Below are 19,187 nucleotides of genomic sequence, written 5' to 3' on the forward strand. Positions count from 1 at the left end.
CAGATTCCGAACAATTAGTGAAGGCCTAACCAGGGCATCAATATTAATGGAGATGTCATTGTGGGAAGAGCCAAGTGATTTCGGGCCAACTAGCAGAATTTCAATTTTTAAGTTTTTAGTTTTTAATAATAATTGATAATTCATCCTATTAGGGATACATAATTGTAGGATTCAACCAGAATCCTCATAGGCCTCCAGAATTATAGAACATTTGAATCTATAACAACCTTAAAGGGATAGTTGTCATTGTTTATCCCCCCTCAAGTTGTTCCAAATCTGTATGAGTTTCTTTCTTCTGCTGAACACAAAAGAAGATATTTTGAAAAGTGTTGATAACCAGATAGCGACTTCCATATAAGGAAAAACAATACCATGGAATCGATGGCTACGGTCAACTGTCTGTCATTTCATTTTTGGGTGAACTATTCCTTTAATAGCTCAAAATTGTAGTAGACATCATACATCAAAGGGAAAATGGTCACTTAAGAGGAAAAATGTCAATGATACTCATGATGGAGAATTATGTTTTTAGAACTGAGGTGCTGTGCATCAATCAAAGAACATAATAATATTACCCTTTTATTTAATATTCAATCCTCATCACAAATAAGTATTCATATGTGTGAATATTTCATTTATAAACATACTAGTTCCTTGTTAATATTATACACATACTAGGTACCTGTTAATATGTTTTCACTATGTGTGAGGGCATTTGAGATGCTTGTTGGTGACTCATTTCTGAGAGAAATATTTGAAAATATTTTTAATAGTTTGAAGAAATACTTAAAATATCATTATTGCATCCGCATCCTATTTTATTGGACAATAATATTAAAAAAATATTTTTCGGATGTATTTTATCTACCAGCCTATCGCGTCTATGATCGCGAGCACCGACGTGACGTCATAGAAACGCGGCGGAAGAAGAGTGTTTTCGCTCTAAAGAAGCGCCAGCTCTCATTGAATGAGCCAAAATTTAAAGTAGCCTTTATTTTCTCTTTCATTTTCTATCCTCGCAAAGCTTAGTTATCCGCTTTTTACCTTGGCGGACAAGGCCTAAGCTTTTGGCTTGAGGTTACGGTTAAACGGTGAGTAGGCTAGTCGGTGTTGCCGACACCCCACATTTTCTGCATCGCGACACCGGAGGCCGAACAGTGTTTATTTGTGATCGGTGCTTGGATTTGCCCGCTGGAATGATGCGTTAAATGACCAATGCGAGTAGAGCTCTTCTTTATTTAAAACTCGCAATATACATATATATTTAAAAATATCAGACTGGTGTATTAGCGAGCCTAGAAAGCCCTTTTTACTTCAATTTTCTCCACATAATTCAGAGTTAAAGAGTAGAACAAAGCGCATCGTGCACGAGTTTATCCCCGCAGCTCAATGCGCGGACACTGACAGTTGCATGGCAAATACATCCTAAAACGTGTTAGTTTTAATTTAAATACCATTTAAAAGTAAAGTATTTTACGTAAACGTTTAAATGAATACAAATTACTGACATAGCTACATAAGAAAATACTTAACAGTTATTTAGTTAGATAGTTAGTTATACGTAGTTTTTTTTTTCTTATAATTTCAAAGGCTCCTCTCCAAAAGTTTAATTGTCCTACAATTAAACATATTTTCAAGGAAGTACAGATTAAAAGTACAAAATTAGAACTATTTGTTAGTATTAATATTATTAGTGTTATTTAAGCACACACACACACACACGTGTGTGTGTGTGTGTGTATATATATATATATGTATATATATATATATATATATAAGTCCACTTGAAATGAAAATTGAGCTTATTAACTTTTTACTGTACATTCTTGTTGTGAACAAATAACTTAAACTTCCACAGAAAAAAAAAAATTGGTCCCCTAAAATCAACCCCTGCCCTTTTTTTCTTTTCTTTCAATCTTATGTATTACTTTGAAGTATGTCACAACACTGAAGTAAAGTTGGTTGCAACTTTTGGTTCACGTGGACTTTAAAAAAAAAAAGGCTACTAGTTCAATGTTGAGACCTGTTTTTTTTGGCCATTCAGTTTGGCCATCTGGATTATTGCTAATTGTTAGTATCAGGAGTTTATGCTGAAAGTACAAGTTAAAATGCACAAAAATGATCTTGCGGAGTTAATGCTCTTATCTCAATGACAGCTAGAGTTGTATTCACGTTTCGTGTCATTGAATGTGCTGGGCTGCTGGCGTTCTAATTTTTGCATTTACTCTTTTGTCGGTTCTCTGCTCTGAGAGTGACATGTTCTCTTTCATGCATTAGTGAGGAGGCAGGCTGGCGCAGGTCGTAGGTTGCTCCTGGATCATGAGAGACAGTGGCAGCAGCCTGGCTCAAACACACTGGTCCAATGAGCTGACGCTGACCGCAGGGCAGGAGGGCGCTGGGGGTGGGGGTGCCATTGGAGGTGGCCATTTAATGAACCCGGCTATGGCCCAACATGCCCCAAGTCCAGCCCACTTCAAACTGGGCCGCCGAGAGGAGGACGTCAGGATGTGGGGTGCAGAATATACTGTCCCTGAGGTAGAAGAAGAGGAAGATGAGGAGGACAATGTGGAGATGGAGAGTGAAGAGGATCTGGTGGAAAAGAAAGCCGAGGGTGGTTTCCAGTGTAATGATAAAGGTAACAACGAGGAGTGGGGCTCGCCAGAGCACTCACAGCTAGTGGAAATGGATGTCAGTGTTACAGGTGACTTTACACACTGCTTGGCCCAGAGTAGGCCCAGTCCACTTAAAGAGCGAAAGCTAGCCCGGTTGCGGTATCGGGGTCAAAGGTGTGTAAGCACGCGCTACCGTTTGGCTCAGCAATGGAGAACTTGGCGCCAACGAGCCAAATGGGCAGGAACTATGGGCTACAGGAGAGTACGCAGATTTCACAGACGCCGGCTCTCTGGCAATCGAACTTTCCAGAGACTGCCTGGCAGTTCATTGTTAAACAGAGACCCAGAAAGACATTTGGGGAAAGCAGAGGAGAGAGGAGCTGATTTAACTGGTGAGTATGAACTCTTGTTGACATCTGTATTATAATTTCTTTTTTATCTTTTTAAAAAGAATTGATGCAATTAATTGTTTAGCATATAATACCTGACTAATTTTAAATTAGTTGAAAAACATAATGTGATAATATTGTGTTTGGTGTGTAATGTAATGTAAAGAAAGAAAGAAAGCAGTTAAGTAAGTGCTCACGGATGAGATGAGTTTTCAGTTGCTTGAATATTGTCTGGGAGTCAGCTGTCTGGATAGAGCAAAGAATCGAACACAAAAGTGTTCTGGAGAGTGATTTTGTGCCTCTCTGCGATGGTAACATGAAGCACATTGAATGGATGAAATTGCATATTGTTGTAATACTGAGGTTGTGAAAGAAACTGGCAAGGACTGGGACAGCGTTCCTGTTTGTGACTAAAGTGCACAGTACATCTGTTCCATTAGCTTTCTTCTGTACTTCTTTACCATTTGATCTCTTAGACTCCTGTAGCACAAATGGTGTTCTGAAAAGAAGGGATGGTATCCATGGAGCAGCCATGGGGGACAGGGAGGGACAGGCCTCCCCTGCTAATGTCCAGTCTCAACGGGAAAAGTCCTCCCCACAGAATCAGCTTAGCAGTGAACACATTTCTTGTGTACAAGGTACAAAATTTCTTTTCCCAAATATGGAACAGGATGTAGTATTTAATATTATATCATCCTATGGTTGTTCCTCTCTCACTCCTCCTCCTCTTCAGGTATTCTGGATGAGTTTCTCCAGCAGTATGGCAGTTTGATTCCCATCCACGTAGATGAGGTGGTGGAGAAGCTTCAGGAGCTCTTCAACGAGAGTTTCTCAAGTCCTCACAGGTCAGAGGTGGCTCATACCAGTCATAAGGCTTATTGAATCTTGATATTTAAAATGCCAAACAGATAAAAGACTTGAGTGTGAAGTCTCAGTTTGTACCATTTTAATTTGTGCCTGTTAACAGGAAGGTAATGGTGCAACATTTAATGCAGTCCTACCAGCGCATGTCCGGAAGTGCAGTGATGCGGGGGTTTCGTGTAAACTACAAACGTCATGTCCTCACCATGGATGATCTGAGCACGCTCTATGGCCAGAACTGGCTCAACGATCAGGTGAGCATCTTGGCTAACAACATTATTTTGAAAATGAATAACTACACCGCCATTCAAACGTTTGGGATTGGTAAGAATTTTTTAATTGTTTTTGAAAAATGTCTCTTATGCTCACCAAGGCTGCATTTATTTAGTCAAAAATACAGTAAAAACAGTATTACTGTGAAATATTTTTGCAATTTAAAATAATTGTTTTAATATATTTTACATTATTCCTGTGATGGCAAAGTGGAATTTTCAGCATCATTACTCGAGTATTCAGTGTCACATGATCCTTCAGAAATCATTCTAATATACTGATTTGATGCTCAAAAAACATTTCTTATTATTATCAATGTTGAAAACAGTTGTGCTGCTTAATATTTTTGTGGAAACTGTAAGACATTTTTTAGGATTCTTTGATGAAGGGAAAGTTAAAAAGAACAGCATTTATTTGAAATAGAAATCTTACGTAACACTATAAATGTCTTTACAGTTACTTTTGATCAATTTGTTGCATCCTTGCTGGAAAAAATAAAAAAATTAAAAATTAATTAATCTAAATTTATTTCTAACTGACCCCAAACATTTAAATGGCAATACATGACGAATGGGTGTACTGGTCATGTTGTCTAAAAGACATTATAGGGAGATGGTTTGAGTGTGTTTTATGATAATTTACCATATTTCCGATTCATCGACATTACAAGAAGGGTAAGAGACATATGTGTGTATACATCTGTTTTGAATTCACTGGAAATTTTGTGGGAACCTTTTTGGCACATTTAATTGTTAATAGCGAATGAGATCCAGCATTTTTGTTTATTACATTTAAAAAGTAACTCTTTCAATAATTTTGTAACTACAATGGCACCGTGTTTTGCATCAGTTTGTCAGAGTTGTATAGAGAAGATATTAGTTGAATGGGGGGCCCTTGTACTGGGATTGTGCTGAGTTAGCTCTCTCTTACGTCTGTAACTCACTCCGTCACCCAGGTCATGAACATGTATGGGGATTTGGTCATGGACGCTGCCCCTGAAAAGGTAGTCTAAACACACACACACATATGCACTCCTTTACACATACGAGCACAACAAGAGAATATGACTCATGACAAAGCCATTATATGAACCTGTGTGTCAAAGAGTTAAATGATTATGAAAACAGTATGTGAATTAGGTTTTTCATCATTTGCTCTCTGTCTCACCATGCCTTTTTTAAATTTGCAGGTCCACTTTTTCAACAGCTTCTTTTATGACAAACTTCGGACGAAAGGTTACGACGGGGTCAAACGGTGGACCAAAAATGTCAGTACTGGAGAGTGATGGACAAAGAATTTGTGCCTGTCTTTCACAGCTCTTTTACTAATACTTACACATTTTCCGACTGTACAGTTAAGAAGATAAATTGCTAATAGATAATTCACTATTATTAAGTTAATATAGTTATCCACCTATTTTTAGCGTAAAGGCAGACGATTTTTGGCTTGAATGTGCACAGCTTCCAGTGTCAGTCGCTTCCAGTTATTTTAGCTTTAACCAAAACAGTCTGATATGCTGCTCTATATTGCAAACTGGTACTTATTATATAATTTCAAATTAATTATTTTAATCATAAACACACTAGTTTGTAGTGCAAATAGTTTTATTGTTCATGTTGTTACTCTTCTAGTTATTTACATATAGCAGCTAAGAATTGGAAATCTTGCTCATTCACGACAAAAAGCTTACTTCCACATTGAAAAATATGGTGGATGGATAGAACATAATTATTGTAGTACTACGTGTTTATTTCACTGTTATTTATTTCACTGTTAAATCGGCTCTTTAGGTTGATATTTTCCAGAAGAAGTTCTTATTGATCCCTATTCACCTGGAAGTGCACTGGTCATTAGTGTGTGTGAATGTTCCTCAGCGTAGCATCACATACTTCGATTCCCAGAGGACCCTCAACCGTCGATGCCCCAAAGTAGGTGTTCTTTGTTCTATCGATGCAATTTTAATGGCTACATTCCTTGTACCAATGCTTATCGTGTCCACTAAAAGTTTTTTTTTGTTTTTTTTTTTCAGCACATTGCCAAATATCTGCAAGCAGAGGCAATCAAGAGAGAACAGAAGGAGTTTTACACAGGGTGGAAAGGCTTTTTCAAAATGGTATGGTGAAATAGGAATTTGACGTGTGTGAGTGTAAAAATTGTGTGTTTTAGAATGGAAAGTCCAGTTTGTGTATGTGTTGTTGACTCTTCTATCTTTGGAATGTTCTAGAATGTGGCAAGGCAGAACAATGACAGTGATTGTGGAGCTTTTGTCCTTCAGGTTAGCGTTTTTGTTTTGTTTTTTCCCCCAGTTATTTTAACACTTGATTTTTTTACATAGCACTGGTGCTGTAAGTATATCAAAACCTTCACTGGTGTCTTTTACTCACGTGTTCACTCTTCTTATCGTTGTACTCCAGTACTGTAAGTGCCTGGCCCTGGAACAGCCTTTCAGCTTTGGTCAGCAGGATATGCCCAAGCTACGGAGACAAATGTACAAAGAACTGTGTCACTGTAAACTGTCTCTGTGAGACCGTGGAAGGGCAAGGAAGATCCATGACATCTTACACTATTATGTAAGCTCCAAGTCCAGACAGCATTTAGGCGGGAGACGTGCAAACGTTTTAAACCCTCTTTTTGTTAAATGACTTTGTATTTTGACTTGGTGAATGCCATACTCTGTTTGGCCCAGTTGTTTGTTTGTTCAGATCAAGATGCAAGAGGAGTTGTTTTTTTTTTAGAAAAACGGAGGAAGAGTTGACCTCAGTGAACCGTTCATTAGGTGCCGCCATTTTGTTGGCAATTTCATTTTTTATTTTTCGTGTTTTTGATGTCAGTAACCTGTATGATAAAAGGTAATACCATTGACTGGTGAGGGAGGACACTTGCAGACATTTTAAAAATGTAATGCAATATTCATATACTGAGAGTCGTTATGGACCACAACACTATATGAGGATTTTTGTTTGTTCAATATTGTTTGTCTGTTATGTATCTGTGCGATTTAAGATGCAGACTTATGGAGATGAAAAAAAGAGCAGCTGTAAATTAAACTGTTTTATATCTTTTGAGATGCATACATTGTTGTAAGATGTACTAATAAAAACTTGAGAAAATAACTGAGCATCATCCATTTCTGTTAATCGTTATGTTACAGCATTGTAATTTTTTTTTTTTAGGATTTGCCACAGCAAGAACCACCATACCCTTTTAATGCATTTTAACATAAAACAAAATTGCATTTACAATACACAATTTAAAAATAAAAGATGCCAAAGAATAATAATTTAAAAAAGTAAAAAAGAGTAAAAGGGCGATGCATCACTTATCCAGAACAGATTTCATTAAATATTTTCATGCTTATCAAATCTACAAAAACAACATATCAGCCTACTTATTATTTTTTGTTTTTATTTAAAGGTCGGAAAGATTGAAACTCCAGCTCTGGATGATGTGGATTAAATTTGCCGATTATGACATTCAGCTCATAAAGAAGTTAAATTCAAGACCTTTGTTTTGTATGATGTTTTATATGGCAACTTAACATTCGCATTGCTAAATACATGGACGCTATAACTGCGTCACAGTAGGCCAAGCGAATGATATTTTAAGGTTTAGCTTTACTCCAATTACATTTAAGATAGAGCAGGACTGACGTGTCAGGGACCGCCCATCTGAACTGTATCCAACGCCAAAGGGCGGCAACCATTGTTGAGTGACGTCTGTATTAGCCAATGAGAACATGCGAAGGGCGGACCTTATTCTGACTGATGGTCGAATGCTGCAATCACAATTTTAGTAAGAAAACCGTGTTAAACTATATAAAACATTTTCGCGGTGTGCTCGCCCTTTGTGATAATGTCGGCAGAATATGAAGGGAGGTAGGACAACAGGAATTTAACGATCTTAATGTATTTGTTTATAAATTGGAGATCGTATATATACATGTTGTCAGTCGCCATAGGCATTCCGCTTCTAGATGTTGTTGGAAGTAGCGTGTGATTCGTGATCTTGAATGTCGTAAATGAGTAGTAAAAACCCACTGGCGTTAGCATATGAGCTCTTAGCAGCCCGGCCTGCTGCCGTTGACGTTGAACGGTCTCGACTGTTCAGCAGCTCAAAATTAAGGTTTAGATCGCGAACGATGTGTTGAATGTGTTGCTGTTGTTGTTGTTATATGAATTTAATGTAGTCAATGATCATCTCGAATAGCCTCAAATAGTCTACTTGATTTAGCTCTCGTAGCTCAATGTCTGCTCGACACATAACCCTCTTATGTATGGCCCTGGCCTGAAGGAAAGATGTTTTTACCCTCCATTCATTCGCACATAAATACAGCTATTTCTCTACCTACATAAATTTTCATATAAAATGTACACTGTACATTAAATCAATGGAGTGATGATTTACATGTACAAGTTTATTATATTGTACTGCTCTAAAATCGTAGATGAAATCTGCATTAATGTTGTGGTTCTTAAATGTTTGACATTTATTTGTGTGTGTATAATGTATAATGTATAATTTATTAAATGTGTGTGTGTGTATTATACCTTCCTGTGTACCTTTAGAGTGTTGATTTCCCTTGAGAGATCAATAGAATATCTGTCTGTCATAAATAACTGAATAGTGCTAAAGTGACATTTCTTTGCAGACCTAGAGACAATGGCCCTGAGGGCATGGAGCCAGATGGAATCATTGAGGTGAGTTCATAACTATTTTTCACATTTAACACACACACACACACACACATATACACACATATATATATATATATAATTTCCCCCTGCATGTCTCTCTTGGCACAGCTTTGGGATTGGCACTGAATGTGCTGTCAGTTGTTTTGACTGTCTTGTTCTCACTGTGGGGGTCAGCGATTTCATTTTTTTCTTTTGAACAACTGCCAACCTGTTATCCTTTATGCATAATGCAATGAGTGACAAATGGCTTTTTTTTAGTGTAAGATTGAGTAAAGATTAGCTCTTTTGTATCTTAATATTCATCTTAATTACTTTCCCCTGTAACTGCAGAGTAACTGGCATGAGATCGTGGACAGCTTTGATGACATGAACCTGCGTGAGACTCTGCTCAGGGGAATTTATGCTTATGGATTTGAGAAGCCCTCTGCCATCCAGCAAAGGGCTATCCTCCCTTGTATCAAGGGTAATGTACCTTTTAAGAATATTTATTAAAAAAAAAAAAAAAAAAAAATTGTCCATTGGAGCAGTCCATATTATCGGAAACTATTTTCAACTTCTGGTAATGAGTTTTCGGGCACATATTATGCAAATTAATCGGCAGTGTTTGTTCATTTGTGATTGTCATTTAAAGGATGTTTTCTTATACAGAGGGGCATCTTCTGTAGTTGTAATACAGTAGCGTAACTGTTAAGATCGTAATATCCCGTAATATCAATTAGAGCTCATTATTTGGCAACTTTATGACCTGTTGTTTGTCTCCACACTAGGATATGATGTCATTGCACAGGCCCAGTCGGGAACAGGCAAGACCGCCACCTTTGCCATTTCCATCCTGCAGCAGATTGATGTAGAGCTGAAAGGATCTCAGGCCTTGGTCCTGGCACCCACCCGTGAACTGGCTCAGCAGGTTAGCGCCGTCTCTGTGTTCACTGCTTTTGGTTCACTTGCTGCAGAACCACAGTGTCAGCGGTCCAGCTAAACTATACTGATGAGTTCTCGTGATGACTTGGTTGTCAGAATTGGGCACTATTTTTAAAGCTTTATTTTTTGTCACTTGCTTATGAACTTACAGAACCAATGTTAATTGTCAAGAAAGATGATAATTTTGTAAATGTTGGAATGTAACGTTTAATGTTGCATTATTATTATTTAAATGAAAAGTTCATAATCATGTAACATTTATGTTTTATGGAAAGTTCAATTCACATTTCAAATCACAATACATATCATTTCAAAGTGGCTATACAGAAAAATGCATGTTTCTACATTACAATTTAGAGTAATCTGTTATCAGAAGTGACTGTGTCAAAGTAATTTCCATATGTCAAAAATATACAGTTCTAAGATTATACAAATCATGTAGTTAGCTAGCATCATGTATTCATTTAGACAGAAACAATGATCTCATTAAAGCAATTATTACAAGATCATAATGATTACAATATATAGAAAATTTGGCAGTGGTGCATGTTGATTTAGAGTTGCCATCATCTGAAGTCCTTGCAGGGGTTGGCGTTATCTCTTCACAGGTGCTGGGTCATCTGAAATCTTTGTAAGAGGCTGGATCAAAAACTGGAGCTGGTGTAATCTCTATTTACCTCAGGATGGGCATTTCTAGAGACAGAAAAGCAACTGGAAAATAAGTAGCATAGCTGCTGTTCATAACATTTCAAGCAAAAGACAATCGTGTGTTTCATCTCATATAACTGGAATACGGTTGTAAGGTTATGAGGTGCGTTATGTGAATGTTTGGCTAAAGATACTTGTCTTTAACCTAGATTTAAACTGGGAGAGTGTGTCTGAGGCACTGAACCTCGAACACTATCAGGAAGGCTATTCCAGAGTTTAGGAGCCAAATGCGAAAACGCATCCCTCCTTTAGTGGATTTGGATATCCTAGGTACTACCAAAAGTCCAGAGTTTTGTGAACTTAAAGTCTCCATGAAATCAAGGTTTTTTTTGTTTTTTTTTTGGCTTTTAGAATGAATATGTTAGACTTACTGTTATCTATAAGCTAGAAACTTTTTAGTGTCGACTAGTAGCCGCTGTACTGTTTAGTCTTGCACATCCCTAGTCTTTACTACTACTCAGGACCTTGAATGTGGTCATTTCGATACTTTCTATGGGAGATAAAAAAAACATGGATTTTAGCGAAAATATCTTAATTTGTGTTCCGAAGATGAACGAAGGTCTAACGGGTTTGGAACGACATGAGGGTGAGTAATCAATGACAGAAATTTCATTTTTTGGTGAACTAACCCTTTAAATGTAGAGGATATAACCGTACACTCTTCTAGAAGCAAATTGTACTCTAATGGCTTGTTTCCACCAAGTGGTACGGTTCAGTTCAGTACAGTACAGTACGATTCGGGATTCGGGATGGGGGGTGGGGGTATTGTAATTGTATTATTACAATAATAATGATATGATATTAAAATAATATGATAGTTTCTTCCTTACATCTGCTATAATACAGTATGTCTCGAGAGTATGTATATTAGTTAATAAATACGTGGATCCGCTACTGAAAATAGATTGTCCTGATGGACTGGAGGCAATATTTTCATTTAGCATGCAAGAGATTCTGGGTTCGAATCCAACCATGTATGATTTTTTTTTTTTTTTCTCATTAAAACCAAAGATGTTCGTCAGTGATTGTATATCAAGAGCAGAGACACGTTTATGTGTATTTTGTTTTGTGATTTCAACGTAACGAATAGAGAGTCTCTGCAACAGTTAAGCATTAGATTGAAGCGCTCGTCCGTGTGAACACTGCGCAGTGTGCACGAGCGCCAAGAGAACACTGTTGCGCCTCTGATAACAGCGACAACGAGCACTCAACATGATTTCAAAAACAACACATCCCAGCGCCAGATCGCCTATTATTAACACAAATTGATAATCAACTAGAGGTGTTTCTTTTGTATTAGATATCCGCGAGATGCCGCGATATGTTTCAAAAAGTGGCGGGGACAATATCGACCATTTCAAAAAGTGGTGGGGACATGTCCCACCTGCAAATTACTCCTATGGCCGTCTGGCAGTTTTTATTCGTTGGCCGACTAAGTTTTCTCAGTGTTTTCTGCACCGTCGGCTGAAGTTGGTCCTCATCTGCTTTTTTTCGGCCGATTCAACCTGTTTAATCGGCGTCGGAGCTCGTCGGTCCGTCAGGCCATCTGATAATTCTGATTGGCTGTTCAGCTACTGCCACCTGCTGGTACGGAAAGGCATTTCATCTTACGCAGGCGCAGAACGAACGTGCTACTTGGCCGTTGGCTGTCGAGCGTCGGTTTGGTGTGTCAGGGCAACTTTTGACCCAGATGCTGCCAACCCCGCAGTCTGCTTTCGTCGCCGCTAGTTCGTCGGTGTCGGCTTGGTGTGTATGTCATGATCTATAGTGTCAAACGAAGCACTAAGATCAAGTAAAACTAGTAGAGATGCCTTCATCAGAAGTTAGAATTAAGTAATTTGTAATTTTAACGAGCATGGTTTCTGTGTAATGATGGGGCCTGAATCCTGACTGAAATTTTTCACGACTGAGCGGAGACAGTAACAGTCGGGATCATTAATATGTATGCCCCCAGTATTTGCATATGCCAGCCCATGTTCAAGGCATTACACAAGGGCAGCCAGTATTAACATCCGGATGTGCACAGCTGAATCATCAGACTATGTAAGCAAGCAAGAACAATAGCAAAAAATGGCAGATGGAGCAATAATAACTGACATGATCCATGATAACATGATATTTTTAGTAATATTTGTAAATTGTCTTTCTAAATGTTTCGTTAGCATGTTGCTAATGTGCTGTTAAATGTGGTTAAAGTTACCATCATTTCTTACTGTATTCACGGAGACAAGAGCCATCGCTATTTTCATTTTTAAACACTTGCAGTCTGTATAATTCATAAACACAACTTCATTCTTTATAAATCTCTCCAACACTGTGTAATGTTAGCTTTAGCCATGGAGCATAGCTTTAAACTCATTGAGAATCAAATGTAAACATCCAAATAAATACTATACTCACATGATCCGACGCATGCATGCAGTATGCATGATGAACATCTTGTAAAGATCCATTTGAGGGTTATATTAGCTGTGTGAACTTTGTAAATGCGCTGTATTATAGTCGAGAGCTCGGGGGGCAGGGAGCGCGAGATTTAAAGGGGCCGCAGCCTGGAGTTAGAGAGGAGTTATTAATATTGAGAAAAGGGTTGTGTGCTTCAAGTAACGGGTATTTCAGTAATTTAGTGGGTATTGGATGATCTAATAAACATGTTTGTTTAGATGCAATAAATTAATTTAGCTCTTCCTGTCCTATAGCTGTAAAGCTTCTGATGCTTTTGATCGTCTCAGTGAAGAAAATCATAAAGTCATCACAACTACACCGATGGAATATTCAGCTGAGGTGGCATCAGTTTTGTTTGTTAATGTAGCCAGTGTTCTAAATAATAACCTCGGATTGTTTGGGTTATTTTCTACTAGTTTGCGGAGATGCTCAGCCATGGCAGCTTTTAGAGCTTTTTTTTATAGCAGGACATACTGATTTTCCATGCAATTCTTAAGTCCTCTTAATGAGTTTGTTTTCATTTGTGCTCCAGGATACAAGTTTCTCTTTTGAGAGCTTGAGTAATACTGTTGTACCATGGTGGAGTAATTTCTCTCTAACCTTTTTTTTTTTTTTTTTTATCTGATGGGTGCAGCAGTTTCTTATGTACTAGAGAAAATCCTGCCCATACTTCTAGTCATTTCATCAAGTTAATTTGTGTTTATGTGATTATTTAGATTATTTGTGAATATATAATTGTTCAATAACATGGAGCAATATGGTAAATATCAGCAGTATGCACATCACTATTCTTGGGATTCAAGTATCGATATTGGTTCTTCAAAATGAGAATTGATTAAAATCAAGAAATCTCTATTTTTAACCCAGCCCTAAAAATAGGCACTTACATGTGATGGCAAATGTGCTTTCTGTCCACAACTCAACTATGTAAGTACAGACAAATGTTTTGCTCCAGGTTACATTACACTTGATTTTCTCCATTTGTACAGATCCAGAAAGTGATTCTGGCTCTTGGAGACTACATGGGTGCAACATGCCATGCCTGTATTGGTGGGACCAATGTACGCAATGAGGTCCAAAAGTTGCAGGCGGAGGCACCGCATATTGTAGTAGGAACCCCAGGTCGTGTCTACGACATGCTTAATCGAAAGTTCCTCTGTGAGTATTGAGTGCTGTGAGATCTATTGCGGAATATTTTGTATATTTTATGTTTATATATGCATTTTATTTTATTACATGTTAATATTGTCTTATGTCATTTACACTTTCTTTTGTGTTTTCTTCTCTTCTAGCTTCTAAGTACATTAAAATGTTTGTGCTGGATGAAGCGGATGAGATGCTGAGTCGTGGTTTCAAGGACCAGATCTATGAGATTTTCCAGAAACTCAATACCAGCACACAGGTTAGGAACTGTTTCCTGTATGTGCTGTTACCAGGTTGAATATTTCAATGTGCAATTGCATTAGTGTATATAAGAATATGCTTTTGCCAAAGCATAATACGGTTGCGACAACAGGTTGAGAACAAACAAATAGCATTGAAATCTGGAATTGTTGCTTCTTGTTCAGTCAACTGTTTTTCACCACTATTCTATTAAGACTGATAACAATACCTTTTTAGGAGACTCCGTTTTAAGAGGCCATATGTTTGTTTATAAATGTGATTGATCATGTGAATAGGCCTCAGCATGTTGTTCTGCCATCTGTCCACTAGGTGGTGCTGCTGTCAGCCACCATGCCTGCGGAGGTGCTGGATGTCACTACCAAGTTTATGCGAGAACCAGTGCGCATCCTGGTGAAGAAAGAGGAGCTCACCCTTGAGGGTATTCGTCAGTTCTACATCAACGTTGAAAAAGAGGTACAGATCTTGGGTCATTTTTATGCAAAGCAACAACAGCAGAAATTCATGATTTACATACATGAGCATACCAGAATTTATTATTCTGTGGGTTCATATGCATTGTTTTGACCAGTGGCTGTTAATAGGTCATTGTGTTTCTCACCCTGCTTTGGTGTGTATGTGTTTTGGTCAGGAATGGAAGCTGGACACCCTGTGTGATCTCTACGAGACTCTGACCATCACTCAGGCAGTGATCTTCATTAACACACGCCGGAAAGTAGACTGGCTCACAGAGAAGATGCATGCCAGGGACTTCACTGTCTCAGCTCTGGTAAATACTGAAAGTGCCACACCTCAACTATAAAGGGGAACAATATTGTTGGAATCACTTTGAGCAATTTTTATTTATTTTTTCCTATTTTTTTAAAATCAGCCAATTAAAAGCATTCCTACGACTTTAAAGTGTGAGCTTCAATTATGTTCACAGAACATAACTGTATTGTGCGCTTAGAATAAACTTAATTGTGTCATTGTTGGCCTGTAATTTAAATTAGCTTAAAGTTAGAAATAAAGATTCTAATTTTAAATGTTCGGTAAATATATGTTCAGTTATTTCACTTTAATGGCAATGAAAAGGACCTATTAAAATTACTGAACCTAAACATACGGGCTTGATAAAAATGCTCATTTTAGAAGAAAATTTCAGACGGCACTTAGAGGCTTTTGCATCTGAAGTCTTTATATATAATATAATTTAATATAATATATATAATATATTAACCTTTTGGACTATTTTTGACGTAACACATTTTAGCATTCATTCTGCACACAGATGATGGTCTGATGGTTTTCATATTGCAAGCGTAATGAATACATGAATAAACTAAATGTAAATAATGTTTGGTTTGTAATAATCAGGCATTGTGTGTTACATTGTCAGCATGGAGACATGGAGCAGAAGGACCGAGACCTGATTATGAGGGAGTTTCGCTCTGGTTCTAGCCGTGTCCTTATTACCACAGATCTGCTGGTTAGTAAACGCATCAATGCATTGGTCTTGCTTTATTTGTTCTCTTAATGGAATGGATTCCATTCAAAACTAGTTCAGTTAGCAGATGAGGTCACCAGACTTCCCTGACCCCACAGCACCCTCTAGTGCTTTGGAGTAATAATAGTATCTGGTATAAAAATAGTGTGTTCTGCTATGGATGGGTCATTCTGTCCTTCCCCATAGCATTATCAAACTACACACAAACAACAATATATATATTAATTGATATAATATAATTGAAAAACATTGGTAATAAAGAAGATTATACTTATGTATGCTTGAGTTGGCTTTCATTTACTTGCATGTCTTTCTCATTCATAGGCCAGGGGTATTGATGTCCAGCAGGTGTCTTTGGTGATCAACTATGACTTGCCAACCAACCGCGAGAATTACATTCATAGGTTTGTTGGCTTATTTTGTTCGTCATTATAACATTAAGTTTGACTTAAACTAATGAATTGTTTCAACTGCCGTTTGATTATTATTACCAACTTGTGGTGTTTTATTTGTGAAACTCTCAGGATTGGTAGAGGAGGCCGTTTTGGCAGGAAAGGTGTGGCTATCAACATGGTGACAGAGGATGACAAGCGTACTCTGCGGGACATCGAGACCTTCTACAACACTACCGTAGAAGAGATGCCCATGAATGTGGCTGACTTGATCTAGAGATTTACTTGACCTGATCTAGATACATCCCCCCTCTCTCTATCCCCATAATCTCTCTCGCTTTATTTTCAAGTTTTAGCACTTCCAAGTAGGGTATGTGCAACTCACTACTCTTCCACATTTGCAAATTAGTCATTTTATTTTCCCCCAAAGCTGAACAAATTTTATAAATCTCAGATGCTGAATATACATCTATTTATCTCCATCAACTCTCATAATAAACATTGTGAAATATGGGCTCAGCCATGGAGAAGAGCAGCATGGTCTGTCACTCTTCTCTCGATTAGTCCTCCTAAACTTTTTTTTTTTTTTTTTTTAAGCTGGGAATCATCATTGACGTGCATTGTTTCTTTAAAGCACATGTTACTAATGTTCTTGGGCCATGTGATAAAAGTGTGCTTGCTTTTAAACCAACACGAAAAGCATCAGAAAGATTTGATACATTTCTTTCAAATCCTGCTACTGGGACTGTAAGATCCAAGTAGTTACTGCACTTGCTTGCTGTACTGTTTGCTATAAAACTGTGCCAGAGCTATTTAATCACTCTTGAACAGTATATGATATAAGATATCTGAGTGTTTTGGGCTTCCTGAATTTGTATATTTGGAAGTCCTTACTCAGATGAACTTTGACTGAAAGTGGTATAAAAATGTGGAGAAAAAAAAAAAAAAAAAAGATTTCAACATTATTGGATTTAAATTTTTTTTTCTACATTTAAGTTATTTTGTAAGTGTACTTTGTTTTTTGGAGGAGGGGGGAAATTTCAATAAAGCTACAGCTTAACTCAAACTCTCCTTTTTCTTCTCGTTATTAAACAGTTTGCAGTTTGGATATGTTCTTTGCCATTTTTTGCAGGTTCCAGTTATTAAAATGATATGTGTAATGACCCTACACTGGTATGTGTACAAATAAAACATTATTTTGAGTCCATAGTATTTACAGGTATACTATCCAATTTAAAGAACCTTAAAGAAATTCAGGTTAAAGATACTTTTTTGGAAAACTATATAAACGCTTGTTCATGAATTTACTGGCGTGAGTGCCATGTCTTCTCGATCTTTTATTGCATGTCAACGATTTTCACCCAAAATTGCTCAGATTTTACCTAACCAATAGGAGTACATGAAAGTCAATAAAGAAAAGGCTAGTCAGCTGTGATACTGTAATGCCGATATTCAACACTGGAGGGAGGCTCCACACAACTCCATACAGCAGATCTGAAACTTTAGTAGGGAACAACAAACTGATATAATTGCAGTGTCCAAAGATCAGAAATCAGAATGTGGTACATATAAAGTATAAGGATCAGCAGAAAATTCAATCATCTGAAACTGAAGTTCCTACCGCAAACACCAAATTTGATGTAAATACTGTTTACATTTGGTCAGTGTCAAAAAAAAAGTTACATGTTGCTTTTACACAAAAGGAATCCGCATGTAGCAAATGCATATGCATGAAGGCATTTATGAGATGTTTTGTTGGAAATGAACTAAAAGTCTGGCAGTAGGAATTGTACTGCTTTTCAAATCTGCCATGAACTTTTAGATCTCTTTTCCTCTCTCCTCTTCATCACCTTCATCCCCATCGCATCGCTATTCGGTGGCACCTTACCATCCCCAACGGCCGCGTTGCAGTTTCTCGCACAGCGTAGGTGGCCTCTCTGCCTCCCCAACCCCCCTTCCGTGGCCATAGTGTTTGTGGGGCATGGTGATTTTGCAAGTGGGAGGCTCGTAAAGGCCTGGCTGGACTACTGGGCAGTGTGATGGATGGAGGGAAGGCCGCAGACTCCATTTACATGAGAACAGAAGCCGGAGAGAGGCTGAATAGAGGGGCTTTCAATCTGCTTGTCATTGAAAAAGCTTAAGAACTTTCTCCAGCGACTAACCAACCCCCCCTGCTCCTCTGCTCTCTCTCCCTCTTACTTTCTTCTTTCTTCTCAGCCCCCTTTTTTCCCCCTTGCTGTCTCTCTTGCTTTTCTTCCACACCGTCCTCCTCCCCTCTGTCCATCGCTCTTTCTTTTCTCTAGAACCCCCCTCCCTCCCTACTTCATTTTTTCCTCTCTCTTTTATCTCAGACCATCCAATCTGTCATTCTGGATCTCTGCGTCTCTCGCATGTATGATGTTTGGCTTCTTTCAGGCTTTCTCTGGACTCTCCGGCTTTCTCGCGAGGCCCCCACTTAAATTTTGATTTGATTGTCGACACAACACCAGGAGACATCAATGTGTTTCCTCTCTTTATTCTCCTGCTCTTGCTTATAATGAGACTGATCCCATACATGAGAATGACTCATGCACAATAGCTCCGGCACACTCCATATTCAGCCTCCACATAAAGTAAGGTTAATTGTATAATAAGTGTGTGACAATGACCTGCGACAATGGCTCGAGTCAATATTGACGCCGTACAGTGGGGTTTTGCAGCGTCAGGCCGTGAGCCAGGAGAAAATGGCAGCTCACGTGTCACGCATAGAATTTGTTTACATTTCTGCTTTGGTTTGAGGTAATAGCACCTGTTGCTCTTCTATGGAATTTCGTCATGTTAAAATGGGCCATAGGTTTCAGTCATTCAAAATGTCACAAAGCCAGAGAAAACATACTAATCCAATAGGAGATTCTGGTTTTACAACCCACTGTCTAACACCGAAACAATGCACGGCTACTGCTGGTTGACATTAACATGTTTTATGCACAATTAGTTAGCTTTGCACCATCACATTCTTTTAAAATTGT

At 38.1% G+C, this 19,187-nt stretch overlaps 2 protein-coding genes across 2 annotated transcripts; both read left to right on the top strand.

The window, feature by feature from the left end:
• Positions 1 to 924: 924 nt before the first annotated feature.
• On the top strand, positions 925 to 7,451 carry senp3a (SUMO specific peptidase 3a). Its single transcript, XM_067406765.1, has 11 exons — positions 925 to 1,091; positions 2,278 to 3,004; positions 3,478 to 3,639; positions 3,735 to 3,846; positions 3,969 to 4,116; positions 5,091 to 5,138; positions 5,325 to 5,402; positions 5,926 to 6,063; positions 6,165 to 6,248; positions 6,360 to 6,410; positions 6,550 to 7,451. Exons 2-11 carry the CDS (start codon positions 2,320 to 2,322, stop codon positions 6,658 to 6,660), a joined length of 1,617 nt encoding a protein of 538 aa, XP_067262866.1. The 5' UTR covers positions 925 to 1,091; positions 2,278 to 2,319; the 3' UTR covers positions 6,661 to 7,451.
• Positions 7,452 to 7,904: 453 nt separating this feature from the next.
• eif4a1b (eukaryotic translation initiation factor 4A1B) lies at positions 7,905 to 17,245 on the top strand. Its single transcript, XM_067406874.1, has 11 exons — positions 7,905 to 8,010; positions 8,784 to 8,832; positions 9,160 to 9,292; positions 9,597 to 9,736; positions 13,890 to 14,058; positions 14,193 to 14,302; positions 14,614 to 14,757; positions 14,933 to 15,070; positions 15,680 to 15,769; positions 16,112 to 16,191; positions 16,312 to 17,245. The coding sequence occupies exons 1-11, from the start codon at positions 7,988 to 7,990 to the stop codon at positions 16,454 to 16,456; spliced, it is 1,221 nt and encodes a 406-aa protein (XP_067262975.1). The 5' UTR covers positions 7,905 to 7,987; the 3' UTR covers positions 16,457 to 17,245.
• The last annotated feature ends 1,942 nt before the right edge of the window (positions 17,246 to 19,187 follow it).

Source organism: Chanodichthys erythropterus, chromosome 13 (assembly GCF_024489055.1).
Source record: "Chanodichthys erythropterus isolate Z2021 chromosome 13, ASM2448905v1, whole genome shotgun sequence".
Lineage (NCBI taxonomy): Eukaryota > Metazoa > Chordata > Actinopteri > Cypriniformes > Xenocyprididae > Chanodichthys > Chanodichthys erythropterus.